We start from the raw sequence: 18,523 nt of genomic DNA, 5'->3' as shown, positions 1-18,523 counted from the left end.
AGACTGGAATTAGTTTTGCCATCACTGAAAACAGTACAGTGTTGTGAGGTTGATGTCCTTACATACCTTATTTTATTTTGACGACTTCATATCCGGTACTACTTTTCTAGTAGTGTAACTTTACGCAGCAGGGTGGGGGGCGCCGAGACGCTCTTTCCAGAAACAATAGATGGTGACAGAGGGAAGCGGGAGGGTGATGTCAGAGACACGGAATGGACAATTTCAAGCATTAAAGATAAATCAATACTTAAAACTTAATTGATAAAAGTATCAGAAGGGGCTCCATCTCCTAAAAAACCATAAAGACAAATACCTATCCGTATAGGCTACTGACTAGGTATGCCCACTAATAACAATCTTTATTTTCAACATCAATAGCAACTAATCGTGATCATAGGATTAATACAGTTCTTTAATTTTATTTATTCAGCTATATCTTTACAGCAAATTTCATTTATGTAATTTATCTCAAAATGTTTTCACAACAAAAACTGACAGAAGCGGATTTAAAACAGGTAAATTGACAATTGCTGAGATAAAAAAATAACTGCATATGTACACTGCCATATTTCATTGTATTTCAACAAACATCTCTCTATAAAATAATTGAACATAATAAAAAAACATTTGAAGGTGACATGACAACAGGAGGATATGCTGTGTATGTTCAATGTTAAGATGTAATAAAATAAGTTTCGGTTAAAAAAAAAAAACAAACCCTGAGAGATCTGTGGTGATGTTATCAATCCCAACAATCACAGGACATTTCTAATATTGACATGAAAAAAGCAGTAGTCATATAAACAAAAATAATTCCATATAGCGTAAAATGACATAAAAATGAAGCCCTTTTGTAACAGTGGAGGTAGCTTCCTTAAAAAACAAACTACCGCCAATTGCCCTACAGCAGAAGCCAACTCAAATCAAGACAGACAGACAGGCATAAGACCTTGCATCCTTATGCACCAACATATTGAGTTTAAAGCTAAATTAAAAACTACTTTCTGGATCACTCAAATCTTTAAAAACTTTTGTTCCTGGTGAAATGTATGTCTGGTTACTAATATTTGTATGATTTGAGTTGTTTGTATACAACAAAGAAACAGATCCTGGCCTAGGCTGTGTTAATACCTGAGCAAGAGAGTTTCCAACAGGTGTCCCCACCCACTTGCACACTACCTGTTTAAAAACGATGAGATGGCCATTTTAGGTTTCCGGCCCTCCTCAACTAATCCTCCAACAAACAACTGAACTTATAAAATTATTCTACCTCTCTTACAGCAAAAGAAAGAGGATGCTTCTCCTTATATCTATACAGTGTTGTTGTGCCGTTTAAGCTAATTCGATCTATGGAGGGAAAAAAATAGTTTAAGCCAATTTGGTCACACCTTTGGTTCGAGATACCTGGCTGCTATTTTTATGAAGTCAACTGATCATGTTCGGACATATTCTCAAGAGTGGGAAGCTAAAATGGATTATAGATATAGGCCTATATATGTGTCGATGATGTACTCCAGGTTGTTAATGTAAATGTAGGGAATCAAACAAATCATTATCATCTAGCAGCTCACACTGGGCTGAATTTGAAGTTATAACATATTAAAAAACTATTATTAGACAACAGCTAACGTTAGCATTCAGCCACTCCATGGCTAACAGTTAGCCAGGGAGAATGCTAACATTACCACTTGATACATAGACTGCAGAGTGTAACAACATGATAAGAGGTCGTAAATTCCTATCTAATGCTAATGGAATGAATGCTAACATTAGCTTTCGTCTGCCGGTAGATAATCTATTATCAATTATGACATTGTAATTTTTACATGGCCCCATTTCCTTCCTTAATTTTTAAGGTTTATTGTCTTTTCAGTTGTATATCATTCTGGAAGTGCCAAAATGATAACGTCAGATTCCCTACATTTATATTATTTACAACATGGAATATAGCAGTACGACATTATAACAGCAATTTAGCTTCCCACCCTGACAGTAACTTCAAAGGAAAATGGCTGCCATATGAGTATGGTCACTGGTGATAAGAAGTTAAGGGTAGCCTTAGTCGTCGTAGTCCCTCCTTGGTTTATTACTGGGAGGCACAGGTGGTCTACCACGCTCACGATCATCATCGGGCTCATTATAGCGGTCATCATTATGGCGGTCATCCTCATAACGGCGGTCATCATCATCACGGCGGTCTCTTTCATCACGTCGACGGTCTCTGCTGTCGTTGTAGCGGCGTTCATCATCATAGCCACGTTCATCTTCGTAGCGCTCATGGCGGTCACTGTACTTGTCACGGCGGTCGTCGTAGTCGCTGCGGCGGTCGTCGTAGTCGCTGCGGCGGTCGTCGTAATCGCTGCGCCGATCGTCGTAATCACGGCGGCTGTCGTAGTTACGCTCACTTTGCTCTTCGTAGCGGTCAGGGCTCCTCACGCTGGAGTCGTCATAACCTCGTGGGTCCTCTTGCCCATCGGCTTGACGACTCTCACCATTTCTAGCCGGCTCTTTGTCAGTGTACTCCTCACGAACTCTGGAAAAGGAACACATGCAAGTGAGATTTTCTGGTGTGAAGGGTTTTGATGTCAAACAAAGCTATCGCCGTGTTACTGTGAAACCTCCTCAGCCTTCTCGTTTTGTTGGTTCTTAGAAAAATTATTTGAGGCACTCGGTTGAGAACTTGCCGGTGAGGTTTGTGTAAAACTGAACTTGTCTAATAGACTGAGCTGTGATAACTTTACATTCTGATGCATGATGACAATCCTGTCAACTAATATGAGACAAAAACACTGCCTTTGGCTTGGCTCAGTAAAAGCATACGACGCGGCGCGCTGTATCAAACTCTCAGAGATAGACAAAGAATATGGCCATAACAGTGAGTAATTTTCACTACAGTACTAATGAGTGAGTTAAGTAAGTTTAATCCACTTTTTGTAAACATCCAAGTTCATCCTTTAGGGGTGTGTGTATGTGTGTGTGTGCCGCAGGGGAGGTGTGAAACTAAGAAGAAGAAGTGAAACTAGACGTCACGAGACATAATATCATTTTTGCACTTTTTGCTTCCTGAGCGAGAGCCAGCAGGCTGTTCTGTTCGGCAGGCTTTCCTGAGGATTTGAGAGTCACTCTGAATATCCCGTCTTTTCAGTATTAGCCTCAAAACTGTTCAGTTCGGCTTTTTACAGCTTGCGTCTGATCTCACGTAGGCTATATTTGACCAAGTGGTTTTAAAAACACCTCCTTGACATCTGTAACTGCACTGCTCAAATGATATGCCATATCATGAGAAACGTGTGCTTCTGTATATAAATTAAATAGTTTGGCTTTAAAATAGGTTTTAAATTGTCAGTGTCTTGGTGGTCATTGATTATTATAATAATTATAATAAATATTTACCCCATGGCGTATTCTTCCTGCTGCTTCTTCTTCCGGCAGCAGCAGCAATAGATGATGATGCCGATGATGAGTGCGGCCACTGCGGCGACAACTATTCCGATGATTCCCGCTGAGCCCAAGGTCATGGAAGCTGCAGATGAGAAGGATGTATATTAAAATGTATTGCTTTAAAGATGATCCTCATTGGGAATATTAAATCCCCAGATTGTTGATAAAATGCTACTTCATGAAGGTTGCTCTCTCACGTGGCATGACTGCGAGGGTGAGGTTGCAGGTGGCAGAGCGGATCTTGTTCTTGGAGGTGCAGATGTAGTAGCCTGACGTTTCTTTGGAGATGTTGTATAGAGACTTGATGCCATCTGAATGGAAGAGAGACAGTCACGTACACACATCACTACTGTTATTACTACTATTTTATAGACTACAAATTCTGCAGTATTAGTATCCATACAACATCAAGGGTGCTCAATCAGTCGGTCTGTACGGAGTCTATAGAACATGCAGGTAAAAAAAAGCCTAACCAATGTCTCAGCATGGATGATTCTATTGTCCAATTTTAGCTTATCAAAGACAAACTGGTCTGAACATATTGGTATCATATTAGATATCTGCATAATAGAAATTGCCATAAAGAAATGCCTACACAGATTAATGTTTGAGTACATTTCAAAATTGTGTAGCCATTGCATCTTTTGTCCACAAGGGAGCACTGAGGCAACTGTTTGTCAACCATAAAATGTCCTGCTCACTACTTATCTTGGTTTAATAGAAATCAAAGTTGTGTATCAGACCAGAAAAACTCTCACATCAAGCCTTTGCTATCAGCTTAAATGGTCTTGTTCTACATTCATACTCATTTTTGAGAGCCCATATCTAAATCATCAAATTCACTCTCAAGTTTTTGCTGGTGTTCAGAAACTCAGTGAACTGTGTTGAACTTCAAAACATCTCCAGTGTTTGAAGTCTTGGATTAGTAAGCACCACCCCTCAGTTCACCTTTAGACACAATATGTGGGAGAATCTACTGGAAGTGTAACAGAAGTTACAGGCTTCATACAGGTTTACAAAATGTTTTTTTTTTTTCCATAGTCACTCTTGCAGAAGTAAGGAAACTTACTGGAAGTTGGCAGCGTCACAGAAGTTACAGGCTTCATACTAGTTTACAAAATGTTTTTTTCCATGGTCACTCTTTTGCAGAAGTAAGGAAACCTCTTGACTTTTTTAGGATCATTAGTCCTGTATGAAACTGTGTCTCGTGTACTTACTGGTGGTGGCTCTGGGGGTTGCAACGCGAGGCACGTTCCTTACATCTCGACTCTCCCATGAGTAAGTGGGTGCTGGGGAACCTTCCTTGGACTTACAGGTCAGGTTGATGTTCTGCCCGTACTCCGCCTTGCCCTGGATCTTACAGATGGGCGTAGAGGGAGCCACTAGAGAAAAAAAAAAATCTTGGATTTATCCTTTAAATGACAATAAATCATGTCTAATGTGAGGAAGTCCATCTACACAATTAATCTTAATAATACGGAAATGTTATGAATAAAGAATAAACTCACAGAACATATTTTGTGAAAAGGGCATTAAGATGTTGATGCATGATTTTAAAATGTGTGCTGTAACATAGAGATGCCAACTGACTGGAAACAGGAAGTGTTCTTTTGATGATCTATTTCTCCAGGCTTTTTTTTGCATACATTGCAGTGAGATGTGACCTGCTGCACTCGCTTCAATTTTAAATTCTGGAAGTGATTCTTTCAGTGCTATGCCTGATATTAGGCTGAATGTAAAGCCAGAAATAATGTGCATATTCAACCCTTTTCACCCACTTATGAAAAGCTCTTTGAAAACAACGTAGTGTTACCTAGAACCACCAAACGTGTGGTGTCGGCCGGCTTGCCCTCGTCGTCGCCTGGGATCTGGACACGACACTCAAAGATCTTGTTGTCTCCCAGTGTGATGCTGTTGAGTTTCAGGTTGGCCTGTCCCTTTGGAACATCCACATCCATGGAAACCCGCCCTTCATAGATTGCTTTGATGTCAGTAATGCCTTTACTAGAGTAATAAGTAAGGATCAGGATCTGTTGGACAAAAACAGCATTAGAGAAGGGAAGAAAGCAAAGTTCTCTTGTCCAAAGAATCATGCATTCATCTATATACAGTATTTAAACACACTGTAGCAGTCTGACCTCTTTAGCGTTAGCTTTTATTTCCTTCACAGACCATGAGATGACGACCAGACCGCCGAGGTTCTTGCTTGTGAAGCTGCAGGGCAGCGAGATATTGTCACCCCTGGCATGCTCATAGATCTCATCTGGGATGTTCACCTGGAGGGCACCGGCACCTGACAACACTGATGAAGATTATAAAAGAAAGGATATTGATTATTACCTTTTGGCTGCAATTATTTATTTTTTACAGGAAAAGTGAACTGTGATCAAGTTGATAAAGATATCATGTTGATCTACATGGGTTACAGCTGGTGTGTTTTTACCATGAATGAATCAGCAGTAGAGCATGGCAGAGCCTGAGATCTGTACAAATAACTTAACAAATAACCCCACCCTTTAACCTGCGCACAAACACACACACACACACACACACACACACACACACTGAAGTCTGTTATGTTTAGAACAAAAACAAGAGTCAGGGTAGAAAAGAAATGTGCCATAATTTTGATAAGTGAGTGTTTTTTAAGCAAAAAATTACAACCTATTATCTTTGGGTTTGGTTCTTTTGTGGAACAAAGCAAGCTTTAAGAAGTGACACGTTTTTCATAGAACAAATGCTTTGCCCAGTAATCAAGAGAATAGTTAGTGAATTGATCGATGGATGGATTAAATCGTCAGACATAACGCTACTTTATTATAGGAAGCGTTTGATTATCACCCTTAATTTGACACAACTGTGCTTTTTCTAGAAACCAAAATATTCTATTATTCTGCTCACGGCTGTGAAAGAAAAAAGGTCGAATTAAAAGCACATTAATATTCAGCTTCCATGAAATTTTAGTTTGTCTGTTTAATTATTTCAAAGGAAAGGTGAAAAACAACCCAAAAAGATAGGTCGCCTGCACACACAGGTTTGGGGCCTGTTCAGTTACAGAAAACCTGAAGGTGCATAAACAGGTGTGGCAGCTCGTAAGGCGCAAAGGAAAGAAACATTCCATACAGAAATACTCACCCAGAAACAGCAGAGTCAAGCTACAAATCCTCCCCTCCATTGCAGAGACTTTATTTTCTTTATCACACCGTCACTGATTCTTGCCTGAGTCGCTATTTTGTCTAAAATAAAACAAAGATCCGGAGACGCCGGAGACTTATTTGCATCGAAACCTGTCAGTGTCCTGGGAGTGATGCGCCTGCTGGGTGCGTCCGCCGCCTCTGGATGACTGACAGCGCTTTCAGCCAATCACTGCAGCTCCTGTCGTCCAGGTAACATTCTTGGTCCGCCCACCTGGCGTGTTTCGGCTTGTCCTCTGATCCCGTTTACCTGACATTTTAGGGATACTTAATCCCTGATTGGGACAGGACTATATTTTCTCAGGGTTGTTATGACACTAGAAACACAAAGAATATTTCCAGTTAAGTTTGTTGCACTGTTTCATAATTTAACCAAACACATCAATATCTTCTTGAGTCTATAGCCTTAGCTTATGATATCAGCAAACTAAAACATGTAGCCTATCGTTTAACAATCAGCTTAATGTTGCAGTAAACCGAAAGACGAGGGGCGTAAGAGGATCGGCAAAACTAAAGAGTCTCAGTGTGTGGGTGGTGCAGCTAAAAACTGATGTGTGCTGTTGGAACAAGAGAAGCGTTTTTTTCCTGTCAGACTGGTTTGACGAGCACTTGGGATATCACCTGGGGTGGTTCTCACACACACACATGCACACACACACAGCAAACAATGAAAGAGGCATTTCAGGAGGTTTTAGGAACTTATTTAATGTATGTTCTCTAAAATCTTTAAATGTTTGCTTGTGCGTGACTAAACACACCAATAACATCGTGTCTGTTACTTTGCCTTTGGCTCAACATTGATTAGGTTTAACTGTGTTGTGTTGTATTACAGCGCCGCCCAGTGGAAGTGACTAATATTCAACAAACTTCTATCTCCTTCTGCAATACCAATACTTAGGTTATAGTCTGCATAAAAATTAGTGTTGTGGTTTGAAAAAAGAAATGCTTAAAGGAAAAGGTCAACTGCGACCTGATTAGAACTTCTGCCTCCTTTCTTCTGCTCAAGTAAACTTTGCTTTGCCAAATCTTTATAATAAGCTTAAGGAACTCATAGGATCATCATTGTTTTGGGTCATTTTTATACAATCAAAGCTAAAAATACAGGCTGTGATCCATCCATCGCTTATCCTGTTTATCCTCATCAGGGTCACACGGGGCTGGAGCCAATCCCAGCTGTCATTGGGAGAGAGGTGGGGTACACCCAGCACTGATCGCCAGTTAACTGTTGGGGCAGCTGTGGCTCAGTGGTAGAGTCGGTCTTCTCTCAGTCGGGAAAGTTGGGGTTCGATCCCTGCTACAGTTAAATGTTGAAGTATCCTTGGGCAAGACACAGATGACTGAACCCCAATTGCTCCCGGTTGCATGGATCCTGAGTGGAAATTGCAGTGACATGTGACATGTATTGTAAAAGCGCTTTGAGTGGTCGGAAGACTAGAAAAGCGCTATAGTCTTCCGTTATTCAATACGGGTAATTTAGAGTCACCAAAGAACCACCGAGCATGTCTTTGGACTGTGGGAGGAAGATGGTGTACCTGGAGGGAACAGCTGATCAATGCAGGAAAAAATAGCCTTCACAAGAATAATACTGAAAGAAGGAAAGATAGCATATCTGTTTTTACCTGTGAGCTGTGAGAGAGTTGCTATTGCTCGTGCTGTCACGATTCTCTGCCCCAGAATGTGGTAACAGGAACCACTATCAGATAATAGCACGTTGGAACACCTCCAACTCCTCCATATAACATGCGAAATAGAACTGATTGCAGAGGTCATCATTTATGGACATGCGAATGAGCATGATGAAGTGATTTAGCAAAAGAAGCGTCTGTTGTTTCTCGATCCAACACATCTGCCGTCAGTGTTTCCATGTGTGCTGTCACTGACTGATGTGTGAGGAGAAAGACGAAACGATAAATTATAGGACAGTCAAGGCTGAAGGCTGAAAAGGTTTTCTCCCATCACTCACCTTTTCATTTCTCTGATGGTTATAAGGTTTACTCTGAAACCTGCCACTTTCTTTGTCAGTGAAATTGTTGTATAGGCTGCAATTGTCTGTGCAAGTTCACAAGTTTTTAAATCACCTTGAGTGGCTTACTGTACCAAATCACAGGCAGGCAATAGAACTGGAAGATAATCGAACCTCCTATTTCCGCTGTGAAAATTAGGAAGCAAGGGTCTGATCATAGTGAGAGCGTCACAGCTTTGTCTTGACATTTACCTAACATTTTGCGACCTTTTCCCTTTGTTCATGAGTAATTTCCTTTATTATTTTTCAACAAAGCAAGAAGCCCTTTTACATGGGGTGAAATAATGAAAAAATGATTGTTCGTTTGCATTTATCACTCTCTTTTCCACCTATGCACTGGTCTATAAATATGTACAATCCGTCCCTAATCGCCTACCTCTCCTCTTCTTAAAGCTTTAATTTTATATCATGGCTCCTGGAAGTCCTGCCTCGCCTCCACGTATTGAATCTGGACCCCGGGACATCTTTGATTTGCTATCTCATCCAATCAAAGCACATAAATTGCCTGGCAGCTTTTGACAAACCAGAGATAAACAGAGATTAGAGGTGTTCTTTCTCTGTGGTAAATTACACCCTGCTGGATTACAAGGCATCACTGCTTCTGTGTTTGTATCAGGGATTTCTTTGAAGAAACATTTCAATGTACCACCTGAAAGAGGTCTTTCATGGGACACTTTGCTTCTGGAGTGCCTGCTGAAAGCCTGTTAGCCATTCTTCATCTCTGATACTTATGTAGTTCCATTATCCTGAGGAGTCTGAGGGTCCATAGAGGTATCACTGTCAACAGGAACCCCTGTTGCGCAGACGTTGCGCAACCGGGAGACCTGGTATATTCGAACAGTCTTGAAAACACCACATCTCATAGCCATAGGATGAAAGTTCAAATGAGTTTAAATGACTGAAAAGACAATGGTTTAAATCTGATGGACATTGGGCCATACTTCAAGTTAAAACAGCAAACTTTGATTCATTAGCTACACTTAGACATCAGTTAACATAACACTTCCTTGCTAACATGACTGTTCAACAGTGTTACACACACAATAGTAAAGCATAAAGCATAAGCAATGTTAGTAACTGGTAACCCTACAGTAGGCAATGTTAGCTAGGAGCTAACATTGCCGTAGCTACTGTAGTGTTCGTGTGTTAGCTTGCTAACTAGGTAGGCTATGCTATCAAATTAACTTGCCAAAATACAGTATGTGAAAAAGGAGAAGCATAAATTCCTAGCTAACAGGGCTGTCAGCAAGGTATTAAGCTAGGCCTTTCTTCATGTATCATGTAACACTGTCTAACTGTTGTTTGCTAAAACATAAGTGAAGTATTATGTTAGCTGCTTTTAGCTAATGAGTCATGAAATATGTTGTTAACTTTAAATGTGGCCCAATGTCCCTTCAGATTTTCACTATCAGTTGTTGTTTTTTTTAGTTGGCGATCAATCAGGAAGTGGTGAAATTACGAATGGTCAGATTCACTGCTGTGTCTCACTTCAGGGGCTGCATCCTTTGAAGGACGCAGGCTACGGAGGCTATGAGTTATTTGTAGCCTGTGTAGACCGCCGTTGCCGAACTGAAATGAGACGGTCTGGTCTACCGTTTACTTCACCAGCTGTTCCCGCCCTTACCCTTGCCTCACCAAACGCTGCTCCTGTCGCATAGCAACAGGTAGCTAGCCGGCTAACTAGCTATCATAACCAACGTCAGGTAACTTAATTTTGTTTTGAGGACCCTTTTAAGTGTAAAGATTGAGGGTGACAAGACGTTGGCCAACATTGCTCATGTTGCATATGGCCTGTTTACCCTCTGGGTCTGTAGTCTTTGCAGTTGCCTTCTCAAAGCTATACTGTGATGCGCAGAGACAATACAAAACAATAAACACTGCCCTAGGCTTGTCAGATTGGGCAATGCTGAGGCAAATCAGGCAGGGGTGAGAGCTATCAGGGTGGGGCACATAACATAATCACATTGGCGGGAACAAACAAGAACAGGAAGTGAAGGGTGAGGAATGAGGAAAGGTGATAAAATAAAATTAAACAGGAAATGACAACTGAAAACTGAAAGCAACGAAACATATTATCTAACAACCTGGTTTTACAGGTCCCTAAGCAACATCGTTTATAGTCAGTCCAATATATTTCTTTAGGAAGTATTTTGGAAAACTAATGACTTTCCCATCAGCCTCAGCTGTACTTAGTGCTCATTAGCAAATAGTAGTTCGCTAGCATGCATGACTAAGATGATGAATGTGGTGAACATGATACTGCTAAACATCAGCATGTTATTCTTGTCAATGGTAGCATGTTAGCATATGGATATTGCAATTTAGCTAAAAGCACTGCTGTACCTCAGTACAGTCTTAGAGGCCAGGGTTTAGCATGACTAGACTTAATCTTGTCCAAAATTGAATTTTGTAGAGGGCAGTCTGTAATAATCCTGTAATAATTTATTTTCAATTGAAAACATGTCTATATTTACTCATAACTCATTTCTAATGGCAGCTTAAAATCATGCATATTCAGGAAAAAGCACAAACTGTAAAAGGCTTCCAGCATGACGCAAAAAACACTCAATATAAAAATTACAAAATCTTTAGAAATGGACAGCAGAGTTATAAAGTGAAGGCAGGTAATGATTCACTCAATTTCACACACTCAGTGTGTGCATCAATTCCTTTGAGATTTATTTGGACAAAAAAGCTCAAATTGTTTTGTTTTGCTTCAATAATGTGGCCTACAGATCGTTAAAGCAGCGTACTTTCTCAACTCACCTCTGTCCTTGAAAGAAATACAATGCTGTGAAAGTTGCATGAAGGCCGAAAGGTCAAAATGGAGCAGAATGTAAAATAACTTAAAACAATTGCACTGCAATTAATATCCAGAAGAGCATCTGTGTATACACTTCACATTATTTGACTGACAGCATGCTTACCACTCGTTAAATGGCAATCTCTTTAAAATCATTTCATACCAGTGGAAAATGTGTGGTTTTAGACAGGCCTACTGTATATTGAAGTCAAAGGTTTACCACAGAAGAGAAACAAAGAATATTGTAGTTATTTTATTGTTAGAAAAGGCATTAAATCCTACCATACAGAGCCAAAACAAAGACTAACATTTAGCTAAAAACTATTTTTACCAGGATTATTGAGCCAATTTGAGATCATGTTAAAAAGAAGCACTTGCTATCATGCCTTATTATAATTTCTTTATTTTTTCTCCTTCATTCAAAACCTCAGCCACACATATTGATTGTTTTTATTGAGCTGGCTTTCAGCCCGTTTATCGTTTATTATAAGAGGACGTGCACACAACTGTCAAGTTGAGCCCCAAAATTGTGACCACCCACGCTTAGGCTTCTCTCTAAAACCCCCAAACGACCTGTCCTTTTTTGTGACTTTTATCTCATATGAAATAGAATAATATCTGTGTAGTTGTCGGCTGGTATAACGGGGAGAGAGATGGAGCAGTTGTGCCCAAACGCGTCGCGCAGCGTCACAGCTCTCCAAAGCTCGGCACGGACGATGTGGCTCACCGGCGTGGCCATCGCTTCAGTTTACGGTGTAATCAGCGTGTTTGGACTTATAGGCAACATCACGCTCATTAAGACTTTCTGTTCTGCCAAATCCATCCGCAATGTGCCGAATCTGTTCATGTCGAGTCTGGCTCTGGGGGACGTTGTACTGCTGGTGACCTGCGCTCCGGTGGACGCGAGCCGCTACCTGTCAGAAGAGTGGCTGTTCGGGAGAGTGGGCTGTAAAGTCATCCCCTTAATTCAGCTCACTTCTGTTGGGGTGTCTGTGTTCACTCTCACAGCCCTCTCTGCTGACAGGTAGGCTACGGATTTGATTGTTAGAATCATCTTATTTACCCTATAATCAGTACAACTTTAAAATGATCTTTATATTGCAGACAGATTCCACATGTCATCTTGTGTTTGTCGTTATAAATATATGTTACAGGCTGTGTTAAAAGTGTATGTTTTATCATAACGGAAAGCAAAAATGTAACCGTGTATTGATCGGGGCTGCATTACGCACGACGAGAGTGAGGTTCTGTTCAAGGCTGGTGACACGTGTGAAACCATCAGTATTTCAACTTCTGCTGCAAAATTACATCGAGGTGACTATTTTTATAGTCTAGATAAAAATGCATATCAAAGCGTTGGTTGCCAGTGTGGTTGGTGTGGTTGTGGGTCTTTAATGTTTGTGTGCACTTGCACTGCAGGGTTTTGAGCAAGCATCCTTTAAAACCTGACAGAAACAAACCTGGATAAGGCTACCTCAGTCACCCCTGTAACATGTCCTATTCTCATACTTACTGTAATAGCGCTTTTACAAATATGAGTCTGGTTCTTTTTACAGCACCAGCTATTTTAAAATTAAGCTTTATGTCAATATAGGCTGTTCATTTCATTGTAACTTAGAATAATAATTTGTAGTGTAAATGTGCAGTTCCAAACAGTTTTATGGTAATTGATTAGTGTTTATATCAGCTGTGTAAACAACATATATATAAAGAATAGTAAATGGTATTAAATGTCAAACACAAGTACTAACATAAAGTAAAAAAAATTTGCAAATTGTATGACTCTGAACAAAATGAATGTAACCGTAATCTCAAACTGATCTGAACTGTGCCAGAAGTTACAGATAATGCACGTGTTAGTAAGGAGTCCAGTTAGCCTCAGCATCCCTTTAAGTCCACTGATGTGATCTTCTGTGACGCTCAGTGGAACAGCTTGGAGGTACAAGTCTTTGTTGCAGAAGCTCCTCCGCTCAACCGGCATGTCTTTGAGAGAGTAGAAGATGCTGTTTAGGATGCTTTTCAACATGGACAGCATCCTCCTCCGATCTCCAATCTGGCCGTTAATTTATGACTTTGACTAGCTGGGTTTGTTAGCCAGCTGAGGCTGGAGCTTTATGTTTACATAAAGAAGCTTGCAGCAGTTTACTTGACATGAAGCGTCCCGCTCAACGTATGAACACAGCTTCTTCTGTGGCTCTGTGATGATGTCATCAGGTGTCCCTTTAAACATCATGGAGGGTAAAAGGTTTTGTGTTGTATTGCTAGTTGCTGGCCAGGATAACAAAGCTCACTCCAAATGAATGTTAGTATTGCTAGTATTCAGCTTTCTGGATAAAGAGATTTAATTATGTTTTAAATTGTATTCATTGTGAGAGGCCCAGGGTTACATATGATAAACAGTGTTTATACTACAGCAGTCAATAATGACCTAACCTCATGTTTAACCTCTGCTTTCTTGTCTTCCCTGAATGACTTTAGGGCTAAAACAGATAATAATGTTAATCGCATGTCTTTGTATTCACAATGGATGTTATTTCCATATGTCTGTATTCTGTATTTAAGCCAGAAGTTGCCTAGTTACTGCTAAACCCACATTGTTAAATAATGAGAGTAGGCGGAGTGAGCTACAAGGCTCGGAGGTTGAAATTTATTCGGTTCTTCTCTGTGTTTTATTGGAAATCAATCCTTGTAATTGCTTGTATAAAGGTGGCCAACACGTGGGAAGGTTGAAGCATCAGAGGTGAGATTACTGCTGGAGAGTCAAGTGACATCAGACCCATCAAACTCCTGATGTCTGTTGGGAGCCCACAAGCACCGAACCTTCAACACTTGTCTCATTTAATGTCTTTGCGATGCTGCATCATTTGGCAGCATACTGAGCAGGATCATAGAGGAATACGTGGTCGGTATTCAGAACAAATTAAAAAAACGAATGTGGTCGAGAACCGAGGATGGCTTGCTTGCTGCCTGTTCCTCCAACAAGGCTGAATTATAGATATGTTTTGTGGAAATCTCTTAAATAAAGCAAGGCAACTTCATTTATATTGTATTTTTCAAACAAAGAAGCGATTCAAAGTGTTTTACTTGCAAAGACGAGCCTTAGACATTTAAAATAAATGAGCCATGAAAAGCACAGAAACATTAATTTAGATATAAGTAAATTGTTGTTGTTTAATTGTTAAAAATGAGATTAAAAATTAATTTAACACTTAAAATGCTTGCAGATTGCTGTTTGGGGAGAACAGACAGGAAACAGTAGTCCAACCTGCTGTGAACAAAGGCATGAGTGTGTTTCTTAAATTCTTGTCTGGACATGAGACCTTTGATTCTGGCTTTTTGTTTGTGATGATCAAATGTATGTTTAGTTATGGACTTGATGTTGCTGCTGAAGCTCAGATATGAGTCTATTCTAACTTTTTTATGTCTTTAAAGCTCTGGAATCAAGCTGAGAAAGAACTTTCCATGTTGTTGTAAAATATGATTTCTGTCTTGTCTTTGTTAAATAGAAGGAGTTTAACTGAATTGCATACTTGATTAGAGATGATTAGAGAGAATACAAGGGACCATAGTCATTTGGGGAAAGAGCTGAGTAAATCTGAGTGTCATCTACGTTGCCGTGATAAGCCATATCATTGTCTGTTGTGATCTGAACCAGAGGAAGCATGTACAGGTAAAACTAAAGTGGCCCGAGAATTGAACCCTGAGGAACTCCACACATCACGTTGATCAGCTAAGATTAATGGTCGCCAGTGGAAACAAAAAATTTCTAATGTTTACCAATTTTTTGGTGGCAGACATAATTTAATTAACAATAACACTGTACAAAAAATATATATTTTTATAAGGTGCTGAGGTTGACCCCAGCTAGAGCGGGTCGCTTTAAAGGTTGAGTCTTTACCGTAGGGAGAAGGGTTAAATCAACCCAGGCCTATTGCAACATGTTAACCGTTCTTCTTCTTCACATTGCATTTCCTGTCTACCTTTAACTTGTAACGTCCAATAAAGCTAAAAATATATTATTTAAAAACATGTATTTTAGTGTAGACAGGGAACATTTCACAAAACACACGGTATAGAGTGGGGTAGCTGAATTCATTCTGTTTTTGTTAAATAATTCATTAAAGTGGACCAGGTTTGGATTGGTGTGTGAGGATGGAGTTGCTCAGTGACTCTTGGGGGAAGGGAGTGGATTAAAGGCAATAAAATTCGGGCACAAAATGCAACTACTTCAAGTACGTCTACTTAACCTTTTTCTGCACCAAAGGAGCGTCGAAAAGATTTGGATCGTTCATGAATGTAACACCATGGGCCTTCACATATCAAACTAAAAATCAGTCTGCGTGTTTGTTTGTTATATATAATAACGTACTTTGTCACTCTGCACGAACAGTGCTGAGAAATAGAGGGAGAGGTTCCGGCACAGAAATTAGTTTTTGTGTTGTGCAGTTTAGTTCCACGAAAAAACACCCTTCTCTTGGCTGCCGAGCTGCTAAACCCACAATGCTATCAGATAATTTATTTTTTTTGAGGTAATGATTTCAATTGAGCAGAACATGTAATTAATTATACTTGCCTTGAGTGCTATTTTTGAGAGGTGTTTTTCAAACTGCTGCCTTCAGCACAGACAAGTGGAGGACCCTGGGAAAACAAGATTGTAATTAGTTGTAATATTAAGGGAAATTGGTGGAGTAAATGCAGTCGACTACCTTTTGTATAACTTGTCCTTGTACCAGAGTTAAACCTGTTCAGAGATATTACTAATCATAACCTCCTTCAAATTTTCATATTCATCACAAGGTTGAGTTTATCTAGTAGATAGGGCTGATGCTTTTACTCCTCATGGTTAACAGATCAGATAAGGCAACGTTTGAGTTACTAGATTGACTGGTGTCTTTCCTCCTGTAGCATTACACTTCCTTTAAAAAAGAACTGCAGAATGGCGCATTGTTAACATTTATAAACACAGATGACCTGCTTATTTTAGCTTGTGAGCTATTATTGGTTATTTGACAGTTATGTTGTCTATCGATCAGGTACAGAGCCATTGTGAAGCCCTTGGACATCCAAACATCAAACAGCACTACCAGCATCGTCCTGCGGGCGGCGCTCATCTGGCTCTTCTCCCTGGTCCTGGCTATCCCCGAGGCCATCTTCTCTGACCTCCACACCTTCAACATCACCTCCACAAATGAGAGCTTCGTCACTTGCGCCCCTTATCCCCACGCTGGAGATCTGCACCCTAAGATCCACTCCATGGCCTCCTTCCTTATCTTCTACGTCATTCCCCTGCTGGTCATATCAATCTACTACACCTTCATCGCTCGGACCCTGATGAGGAGCGCCTCGAACCTGCCTGTGGAGGGAAACGTGCATGCGAGGCAACAGGTCAGTGATAGAACTGTTATTTTTTGTGATGTACTGAGGTCATGTGTACCCACGACTTCCCCCAACCATCAGTTAAAATAAAGTCCCTTAAATATTCTCTTTAAATTTGTTCTGTTTTATCTAATAACAATTTTTGTTACATTCATACATGAGTCTGCCAGTTATTTTCCCATCTTGTGTTTGATGTTTTCTATATTTCAATTTGAAGAAGATATGAATACTTAATGCACCTGTGGCAGAAATATAATTCACAATTCATTTTTTGCATGTGTTATAGAGATATAATCTCGAAGATTTCAGTTTTGTTCTCTTTGGCGGCCCCTACAGGTGATAAACAGTACTACTGTGGGCACTCTTCCCACATATCCAGACGTCCACGTTTGGCTCCGGTTGTAACTCTTGATTTTCCTTGCTGACGGTCGCTTTCCTTTTTAGACTGTTTGCCTTCATCCGAGCATCGAATTAGTTTCTTTTTCTTTGGATTTCCACTTATTTTTTAAGTTTTATCTGTAGTCATTGATCTTTTCTCTGTTTGTTCAGCCATAGTAGATTACTGTTTACTCGCAACACTTGCAGAGACCGGAAAAGCAGCCGCTTAGCTCTGCCTACCCTCTCTGGTAAGACCAACCACTGCTGGCTGATGGAAAACGCGTCACTGACTGGGCGCCGCTTGAAATTTTTTTTCTGTCTTTCATCATTGGGCCATAGGCTCAATCACCAGCGTGTTACCTCATTCAGCGGTTGATAGTGACTTCACAGACATTTATCTAAATGAACATGTTCAAGATTAAATCTTTAAAGTCTGTTATAAAACTGCAGTGCTCTTTGGTTTTGATGTTTTCTTTGTACTAACAGGTTGAATCAAGGAAGCGCTTGGCCAAGACAGTGCTGGTGTTTGTCGGTCTCTTTGCATTATGCTGGCTCCCCAGTCACGTCATCTACTTGTACCGCTCCTATCACTACTCCCAGGTAGACAAAGGGCACCTCTCTGTACTCCTAATGAAACGCTTGTTTTTTTTATTTGTCAGAGAGTCAAACAGGAGGCTTTTGCATTGGGAAATATAAGTGCCTATTTCACCAGAATATTTTGCATGATTTCCTTAGAAAAGCTGGTGGTAGTGTGAATAATAGAATGAGGTTAAGACTAATTAAATGCTGGTCTGCAGTGTCTGATAAAATAAATGAGAGGGCTTTAGACAGAAAATGGGCCTTCTATTTCTCAGTGGTTTATTTTGCATAATTCTGGGTTTGTGTTTTAATAGAAGGCTTTATAGATGAAAAATAAAAAATTAGAGAGCATTCACATCCAAATGATGACATCCCTAATATATGCACACCTCTATTTGTCTCCATCTTCTATTCAATGCTTCCTGAACCCTCGCCCTTGTCCTTCAGGTGGACACTTCCCTGGTTCACTTTGTGTGCAGCGTGGTAGCTCGTATCCTGGCCTTCACCAACTCCTGCATCAACCCGTTCGCCCTCTACCTGCTGAGCAGGAGCTTCCAGAAGCAGTTCAACCAGCAGCTGTGTTGTTGCTGTCGCATGATCATCAAACGCTCCTCACAGAGCCCGACTCATTACAACACCCGCGTGACCTCCGTTCGCAGCACGAATCACTCCATGGCGAGTGTGAGTGTGATGAATGGCAGACGGGTATATCAGGAGGATTGTGTGTAA

The 18,523-nt window shown here is 40.4% G+C and overlaps 2 protein-coding genes across 2 annotated transcripts; one reads left to right on the top strand and one right to left on the bottom strand.

The window, feature by feature from the left end:
* Positions 1–385: 385 nt before the first annotated feature.
* LOC138592028 (cell surface A33 antigen-like) lies at positions 386–6,742 on the bottom strand. Its single transcript, XM_069663042.1, has 7 exons — positions 6,577–6,742; positions 5,580–5,743; positions 5,255–5,471; positions 4,659–4,823; positions 3,639–3,752; positions 3,394–3,523; positions 386–2,533 (listed from the first exon to the last, which is right to left on the bottom strand). Exons 1-7 carry the CDS (start codon positions 6,614–6,616, stop codon positions 2,059–2,061), a joined length of 1,305 nt encoding a protein of 434 aa, XP_069519143.1. The 5' UTR covers positions 6,617–6,742; the 3' UTR covers positions 386–2,058.
* A 5,435-nt stretch (positions 6,743–12,177) lies between these two features.
* On the top strand, positions 12,178–18,523 carry LOC138592418 (gastrin-releasing peptide receptor-like). The gene is made up of 4 exons (XM_069663227.1): positions 12,178–12,485; positions 16,495–16,846; positions 17,702–17,815; positions 18,242–18,523. The coding sequence occupies exons 1-4, from the start codon at positions 12,178–12,180 to the stop codon at positions 18,521–18,523; spliced, it is 1,056 nt and encodes a 351-aa protein (XP_069519328.1).

This window comes from Semicossyphus pulcher, unplaced genomic scaffold (assembly GCF_022749685.1).
Source record: "Semicossyphus pulcher isolate SPU_LCO1_2020_fin unplaced genomic scaffold, fSemPul1.0.p SCAF_1, whole genome shotgun sequence".
Classification (NCBI taxonomy): Eukaryota; Metazoa; Chordata; class Actinopteri; order Labriformes; family Labridae; genus Semicossyphus; species Semicossyphus pulcher.
This window is presented reverse-complemented; position numbering and strand designations above follow the sequence as displayed.

What these genes read in the sequence shown, in the direction of transcription:
- LOC138592028 (XM_069663042.1), bottom strand. Translation starts at nt 6,616, where the DNA reads ATGGAGGGGAGGATTTGTAGCTTGACTCTGCTGTTTCTGG. An exon ending in TAAAAGCTAACGCTAAAGAG is followed by an intron (nt 5,472 to 5,579) that starts GTCAGACTGCTA and finishes TTTGTCCAACAG; the next exon opens with ATCCTGATCCTTACTTATTA. An exon ending in CAGGAAGAATACGCCATGGG is followed by an intron (nt 2,534 to 3,393) that starts GTAAATATTTAT and finishes TTCCTTTTCCAG; the next exon opens with AGTTCGTGAGGAGTACACTG.
- LOC138592418 (XM_069663227.1), top strand. Translation starts at nt 12,178, where the DNA reads ATGTGGCTCACCGGCGTGGCCATCGCTTCAGTTTACGGTGTAATCAGC. An exon ending in ACGTGCATGCGAGGCAACAG is followed by an intron (nt 16,847 to 17,701) that starts GTCAGTGATAGA and finishes TTGTACTAACAG; the next exon opens with GTTGAATCAAGGAAGCGCTT. An exon ending in GCTCCTATCACTACTCCCAG is followed by an intron (nt 17,816 to 18,241) that starts GTAGACAAAGGG and finishes CTTGTCCTTCAG; the next exon opens with GTGGACACTTCCCTGGTTCA.